Genomic DNA, 7,649 nt, shown 5'->3' with positions numbered 1-7,649 from the left:
GCTTCAGGTGGATTACCAGGTCTTTAATCTGTCCTTTGAGTGACATCACCCTGTGCTCATACTTCTTAGAGGATATTAGGTGACAGTGAGGAGACGGGGAAGCAGGAGGTGGGAACCACTGCTGGACTCGGGAAGGTGAATCAGCTCTCCAGTGAAGTTCGTACCAAACATAATCTCGCATCCTCAGTCAGGGACATGCAGGCAATCATAGCAGAAGAGGACGCCAGCATGGAGGAGCTGGACGACCACAACCTGCAGATGGAGGAGACGGCCCAGGGCCTGCTGAGGACACCTTCGCTGAAGGAGAGCTATCACAGCGACACTGATTTCATGACAGGTAAAAACTGAGAGGGTTTGAGGGAATTCAGGTCCGTCAGATAAATGAAGCCCGTTTGGTTCCTTCCCCTGCGCCTCCGTGGAAGGACGTGAGATCAGCCACTTCAGTTTGTTTCCGGGATTGTCAAAGAGACCGAGAGACGATGTATTCATACTGACAAAAGTTGCACGCGCATGTGGCTGGAAGTTTTTATTTTTGGTTTATTGCACTTGTGATTCTTCAGAGGGAAAGAGAGAGGAGGACTCAAGAAGGACACGTGGGTTTTAAAAAGGTGAAAAGTGAAATGCTCAAATCTCCTGCAATTCAAGTCCTCAACAGAGCAGATTGAACACTTCTACTTTGAATATGGCTAATATATATATATATGATATATACTATTGATTTATATCAGCACCCTAAAATACCTGACATTTTCATACTCTGCATATTAATTCGTTGATAAGTCTCGTCTCATGTGCCACACCCAGCTAAAGAAACTGTGTCAGATGAGATGACTTTGAAACATGTCCAGGATTTGCATATCAGTGAAATGATATATGAAGGATTCTTGCCTACGTCTGTGTTTTTTGTTTTGTTTTGTTTTTGGCTTTTTTTTGCAGAGCTGATGTGGGAAGACAGATGTTCTGTCATTTAAATTACACCAGCTGCAAACGGGGATTAAAACACTCACTGCGTCTCAGTTTTAAAGGAAACCAACGTGCCCAAATGTTTACATCTCTTCCTAAATGCATTCGTGATTGCGTTTGCAGGAAACACACCCGAGAAGCAAGACCATATGCTATTTGTTGCTGAGTTATAGAGCAGAGTTTGAGCTCGGGGTTCACTAATTCTCTTTTACAGCAGCAGGATTATTGTGCTATTCTAATCCCAATCCCATATGGAGAGTATGGACGTGGCACGAGGATGAAGTCACGGCCAGGACAGGAACAGACACAGGAGATCACGGGCCAGCAGAGGATCACAGCCCTCAGTGAGAGGCAGATTACTGCTGGCTGAATGCTTTAGTAATTATACGTGAAGTCCTCATACGCAGCAGATTATTGTTATTAGGAGGAAAACGTTGCGTCTAAAAAGTGGCACCAAGAGGGTGGATAGAAAGACTTCTAACATTTAGGATAATACGATCTAACATCTGACTCTTCATAGTAATTACATTTTTTCAGTTAGCAATGAACCATGTCTGTTTATGCACACACGACTTTATTCGAGTGTTATTGTTATTTTTGGATATTTTTCTGTACAAATTATTTATTGGATAAAAAAAAAATCTACTTGTAGCACTTTGGCGGAGTTTAGATGTTTTCTTTAAACTTGAAATCTTAGCGGAGTTTTAGCGAACACTTTTAGCTAGCTTTTTAACTAACTTTGTTTTGTTTTGTTTTGAAATAATTAACATTTATCTCTTTATTACTGTTGTAAGCACATGCTCTTAAAATAAACCAAACTTTTATCCATTTTCTGTAACTATGCATCCAATAATTTATTTTAGTTTTAATATTCAGTTTTCTGTTTAAACATCAAATAGCTACTTTAGCTAACAACCTTCAGGGCGTCGCTGACCGAGTTTCCAGATGTAGTTCTTGTCAAACTAAACTTTTTGTTTAATAATGTCGAACTTTTTTATAGCAAGTACCACCTTGGTAAATACCGACATTTTTCAAAAGCTACTAAGAAAATATTCTTGCTACATTAATAGTGACAAGCTTACATTTTTCAGTATAAAAAGTAACTGAAAGGTCCACGTTTTACGAAGCTGATATTATAAAACTTTGTGTTAGGTGCGGTACAGAATAATAATAATAATAATAATAATAATAATAATAATAATAATAATAATAATAATAATAATAATAATTTACACTGGAGACATAAAAGGTTATGATTCTGTAACACATATTGGCTGTTCAGTATTCACAGATTCACCTGTTTGCAGCCTGCACCTGTTTTGTAGGGCATATTTTTAAATGAAATAAAATGCTTGATTCAAAACTTCCTGGATGCTACCTGCTGGCGTTTGTAAAGCAGCCAATCCAGGAGTGCCAATAATTATTTCTTGGTGCTGATTGGCTGTATCCGTAAGTAAGTAAAAATGGAAGACTGAAGATTTTACATTCAACATTCGTGCTAACACCGCTTCCACTGTGTGTATAAATACAAATTAAGGTATAATTGGTTATCTGAGCTATTAAAAAATTTATGAATTTTAACTATTTGTCAGTTGCTAAGCCTAATGGATACCGGGGGTCCATTGTAGTAGTTAGTGTGACCACAGGACAATTAGCCCACCTGAGTTCTCTTCACACTACTGGAATCCAGTCAATTTGGGTTTGATCATCACGTTGTCCTCTTCATCACAATTTAGATGTACTTAGTTTGAAAACAATTAATAAGAAAAATATCTTGTAAATCACTACCCCAAGCACCGGGTGGTCTTTGTTCCAAAGTTTGAGAACTTTGGTGACAAAGTGGATTTGCTACTGTTTAGCAACTGTAGATAAAACCTAGCCCTGAGTCAAATCATTGTGAAAAATCACAATGGAAAAGGAATTATGCTTCTTTTTTCACCCAAATCAATGAGAACATGCTCTACATGTTTATGTTTCTCCCCTTCATGACCATGCAGTGTTCAAAAAACCTTTGTGACATGAAATTTCAAGTTGTTTACATCTCTGCAATGTACCTTCAGGTCTAGCTCTGATGTTTCTACTTTGTCCCTCCCTCATATAGTGACATGGGATTATCTGTGTGGGCGGGGTCAAAGAGATTAACTTTGGGATTGGGATTAACATTGTACTCTCCACTCCCACACACACACACACACACACACACACAATCAGACTCATGCAAGTCTGCAGGGACAATTCAGGTCGAATTGGATGACTTCTTAGTTTTTAAGCATTACCAACCCCCACCTTTATAGACACACATCCTGAGCTGGAGGCTTAACGCCTCACCAAATCACCATCGAGTCCTAGAGTGAGCCAGGCACCGGGACGGCGGTACCCTCCTTTAGCTGGAGCGACAGTTGGATGCTGGAACCTGAAAACCGTACAAGCAGCAATCTGTAAATGCCACATGACTGGAATGAGGGAGATGAGACCTTAGTGGGTAAACGATAAGATGGAGGCGCAACAGGGAGGCAGAGGAGTGCAGAGGACTGAGAGGGTTTATTCGAGAGAGGAGAAGAAGAGGAGGAGGACATCTGGGCTGGTTGAGGACAGAGCCAGCGGGCAGCAGAGATACCCCAGCTTCTCTTCAGCATCCAGCAGCTCATATGGTACCCGCCTCTGACTTGAGCAAGAATTTGTAGCAGAAAAATGACGGCGATGGAAAGACATTTTGCTTGATGTTATTGATGCCTCCGTGCTGCTGGGTGTTGACAGTGTTGAGGAGCTGTACAGTCCAAAGCTTTGACTAAAGTCATTGTCCAGATTTTAGTCAAACAGCCATTTTGAATTAAGGGATTTTATGTCTTAAACCTTTTCCTTTATGGATCTTTTCATGGCAAAGTAATTTGGTAAAGTCTTCAGGATAAATTCTGCAAGTTTGAATTTTATTTCGGTCAAACAGACGTTTTGCATGCGGTCGCTATCTTGATTTGCTATGTGAGACATAACAAATGATAGAACATGCATCAACCTCATTCAGTCAGTTTAAAGGTTGCTCACTCTCTGGGCGTCCAATCTTAAGTTCATTTTCTCCCTGATTCCTCTCAGACGACCGCAGCTCGGCAGCCAGCGGCCTGGACGTGGCCGACCGGCTCACCTACCTGGAGCAGAGGATGCAGATGCAGGAGGACGAGATCCAGCTGCTGAAGTTGGCGCTGGCTGACGTCCTCAAGAGGCTCAACATTTCTGAAGAGCACCAGGCAGCTGCCGCTGCAGGAAGGAGAACGCTGGGCGCCAAAGGTGAGCAGAGACGCGTTTGGTCTTTAAGATGAAGGCTTTAAAGGTTGCTGTCTATTGACAAACTGTTGTGGGACTGAAACGCACTGAGCTCTAGTTTTCAAAGCATGTATTTGCAAGCTCATAATCCCATTTTAAAAGGATTCCTACATTTTCCCATGATTAAAGAATGTGCTCCTTTTTTTAAAACGTTCCTGAAATATTAAGTGTCCACTATTGAAAACCCATGGCTTCAACTTCTGTCTCTTTAAGGCCCTCTCTCCATAAAAGCCTCAAATTGACCTGCTCATCCAATACAATGGAACAGTTCAGGACCAATGTTTAAACCTACGTACCACACATACAATAAGACAGGACATCTCTTTACCTCCTGTGCCAAAAGTGCTGACGTTTATACACGTTGATACAAAAATGTGTACTTTTGTCTGCATTTGTAACTAGATCATGGTAGAAATAGTGTTAAAGTTTGAGCAAAGTTTCTCTAAAACAATGTTTCTCTATGCTGCAATAAACACTTATAATCAATAGTAATGATTGTAACTTATTGGGGAAAGTTAATAGCTGAAACTAATTCACATTTAAATCAATAAATATTTGCCAAACTTATCCAAGCATCATTTTGAAATATGACACACTAGAGCTGTTTTGTCACATTTTTTTTTTGTCATTTCTTGTTCTTTTTTATGCACAAAATACACATAACATTTTTTTTTTTTTTAAATACCGTTATCAGTTGCGGATTTCTTTTCATCACTCATTTTCAAGAAGTGTACTGTATCATTTTTCTTCTGTTGTACATTTGCCCTCGAGGTCTCTCTAAATCTCTGTTTTTGCAGGTTATTCTTACCTGCAAACTATTTACCTTTAATTTGAAATCGAAAACTGAATAATTATTCCTCGCTGATAACCTGAGATGTCCGTGTCTCCGCAGCCAGGCCTGTCTCCCTGGCTTTGCCCCCCAGAAACTCCATGGCGACTTCCAGCTCTACTTCCCTCAAAAAGAGCTCCACAGTGCCCTCAAGCGCCACGGCGAGGAATTACAGCCCCGCGCCGCCGCCTCTGAGGTAAAGCAGCTCAGAGCAGCATGATGAAGATGATGAACACAATTAGGGCAGAGAGAGGAAGCTGCAGCATACATCACTGATTCGAAAGTGCCCCAATCAGAGTGAGGCTTCGTTCTTCATTATGGAAGGTGCAATCAGCAGACACCCTTCATTATCTCAGAGCCACCGCACACGGAGGCTCTGTGATTATCCCCTACGCTGGCCTTTAATTCCAAGCAGCAACCTCCTCCTCTCAATTACCTTTCAAGCGATACTGACATTAGATAGTGTTAGTCAGAAAAGCCTGATGGCCTCTCTCCGCTGTACCTCAATCTGCTCTCGCCGTATCTGTGCTGATCTGGAATAATTACACAGAGAGAGGTAAATCTCCACTCAATTAAGGCTTTCAGTGTCTAATTAGGATGTAGAAAAAAAAAGAAGAAGAGAGAAATACTTATTAGCAACCACAAATTGATTTCACCCCCTCTTCTTGGGATTTCACGTCACTTCTTTTTTGTTGGGCTTTTCTTTCTGTTGTCTCCAGCGGTGTGAAGAGCCCGCCAGGCAGTGCGAAGGACAGTCCATGTAAGGTCACCAAGCCGCGACCCGCGTCTGCAGCCTCGGTCTGCAAGAAAGTTCCCGAAGAGTAAGAGAGTATCAGTCATTGTGAGGGCATGCCATTTGAGTTGCAGCCAGAAATCTCTTACGGCAAGCGCAGGGCTTTCCAAAAAGCCTGCGTCCTACTTGAAACTTTCTCAAGGGCACATTGTTAGCACAAAATGTTTTCTACAAATAAGAATCTGAAGAGTGTGGGGTTCAGGGGAGACAGTAAATCTAAGTAAGTGAGCGGGGAAAAGAACTGATCAATCTTTTGTCCTGGAGGCTCTGAACACAGCAGCCTCAGTTCACACCAGACATTTCACAGTGTTTCCTAAAAATACATCTTTGGAAACTTTGCATCGTTTTCTGTCCACCATTTTCTTCCCTCTTCTTAAATTTGCTGTTGTTGTTGTCTCTTCCTGTAACATCTATGAGACAATCTTTAATCGGGTTGATTTTTTTTTTTGCTGATATTCTCTGTTCTTTTCACCAATTCTCTCCTCTGTTCCTCGTTTTTCTGTGTCAACACACCCAGAAGCAACAAATCCAGTGAGCCTGCTGGGAGCGTAGGTAAGGAAACACTCCTGTGTGCTTTTAATTGTCTGATTAGGAAAAAAATCTATATATACCAATAAAATGACAGCGCCGCTGGACAAATAGAAGAAAAATTGACTCCAAAGACATGTCTCAGAATTAACAATGTTTCTGTCTGTGGTGTTTTGGTGCAGGAACAAGGCGGGTGACACATTGCAAAGGTAGGCTTTGTTTCTTGGAGCAAAAAAACTTTAGTTTAGAAGAAACCGTCGTAGTTAACAGAACTGTGTGTGAGCTCTTCTTTTTGTTTTTCTTTTTTTTTTTTTTGGTCACATCATACCATAACTGTGTGCACCATCACCCCATTTCTTGCATCCATTTCTGTCTCTCTTCTTCCCCATTTTCTCTCTTTCACCGCCTGGAATGTCCTTTTTTTCCCCCCCTGTCTGATCTCTGTGCCTCCTCGCCACATTTCACCACTTCACTTAGTGACTATGCAGATCTACCTGAGTCCCCTCGCAAGAAAGACTGGGTCTTCTGAGGAGGCCAAGTCGGCGTCTGCGGTGCCCGCCTACAAGGGGCCCGTGGCCGGCCCCGGGCCACCTTTGACCAAGAGGGGCAGCCAGCCGCAGAAAAAGAAGTCAACCCCGACCTTCACCTTGAACCTCCAGAAAACCGTAACGGGCCAGAGCTCAGCGCAGGAAACGTCCAGCTACATTAGCCCGGTCAAGTCGCCCAGCCAATACTTTCAGATTTGCTACTGACGCAGACAGACACTCCCAACTTGTCTTGAAAGAAGTTCATGCTGATTAGAGATTTCAGTTTTCAAATTTCTGTCGGCATTTCTCTGGCAATCTCCTTGCAACTGAATTAATAAAACTCCTAAAGAGGCTCAACAAATCACTTACCTGTAACTAACCCATCTGGCTACATCAAGTATTGTGATTTATGTTTTTTTCTTTTGAACATTTTTCTGCCTTTTTAGTTTCCTTGCATATCACATCCTAGCGATAGCTTTACTGGTCACGTACTTAGATCTGTGCATCGTTTTCCTGAACTTCTGCCTCCTCTATGAGAGCACTCTCAGTGACGTACATGAGGAAGCAACTTATTGTCATGACGACTGGATTATCTGTGTGCGCCGATGTCTTTTTTGTGTGTTTGATGTTAGTTTCCACATGAAAATGTCTGTTCTTACTCAGAAAAGACAATAAAAAGTGTTGATCTCTG

The 7,649-nt window shown here is 41.7% G+C and overlaps 1 protein-coding gene across 2 annotated transcripts; it reads left to right on the top strand.

Annotated features, from left to right (window-relative positions):
* On the top strand, nucleotides 1-7,649 carry LOC122824994 (echinoderm microtubule-associated protein-like 1). Of its 2 annotated transcripts, none has more exons than XM_044106008.1 (7): nucleotides 1-337; nucleotides 4,054-4,245; nucleotides 5,174-5,306; nucleotides 5,830-5,931; nucleotides 6,421-6,455; nucleotides 6,614-6,640; nucleotides 6,909-7,649. In XM_044106008.1, exons 1-7 carry the CDS (start codon nucleotides 196-198, stop codon nucleotides 7,181-7,183), a joined length of 906 nt encoding a protein of 301 aa, XP_043961943.1. In that variant the 5' UTR covers nucleotides 1-195; the 3' UTR covers nucleotides 7,184-7,649. The 2 variants fall into 2 exon arrangements, with proteins under 2 accessions (XP_043961943.1, XP_043961942.1); XM_044106007.1 differs by lacking the exon at nucleotides 1-337 and adding an exon at nucleotides 3,357-3,614.

This window comes from Gambusia affinis, linkage group LG22 (assembly GCF_019740435.1).
Source record: "Gambusia affinis linkage group LG22, SWU_Gaff_1.0, whole genome shotgun sequence".
Taxonomy (NCBI): domain Eukaryota; kingdom Metazoa; phylum Chordata; class Actinopteri; order Cyprinodontiformes; family Poeciliidae; genus Gambusia; species Gambusia affinis.
Note: the sequence above shows the minus strand (reverse complement) of the source record. Positions and strands in the feature narration are given on the sequence as shown.

Coding starts and splice junctions, on each gene's coding strand:
- LOC122824994 (XM_044106007.1), top strand. CDS start 3,458: ATGGAGGCGCAACAGGGAGGCAGAGGAGTGCAGAGGACTGAGAGGGTT. Junction 3,615..4,053: donor AGCATCCAGCAGCTCATATG/GTACCCGCCTCT, acceptor GATTCCTCTCAG/ACGACCGCAGCTCGGCAGCC. Junction 5,932..6,420: donor TGCAAGAAAGTTCCCGAAGA/GTAAGAGAGTAT, acceptor CAACACACCCAG/AAGCAACAAATCCAGTGAGC.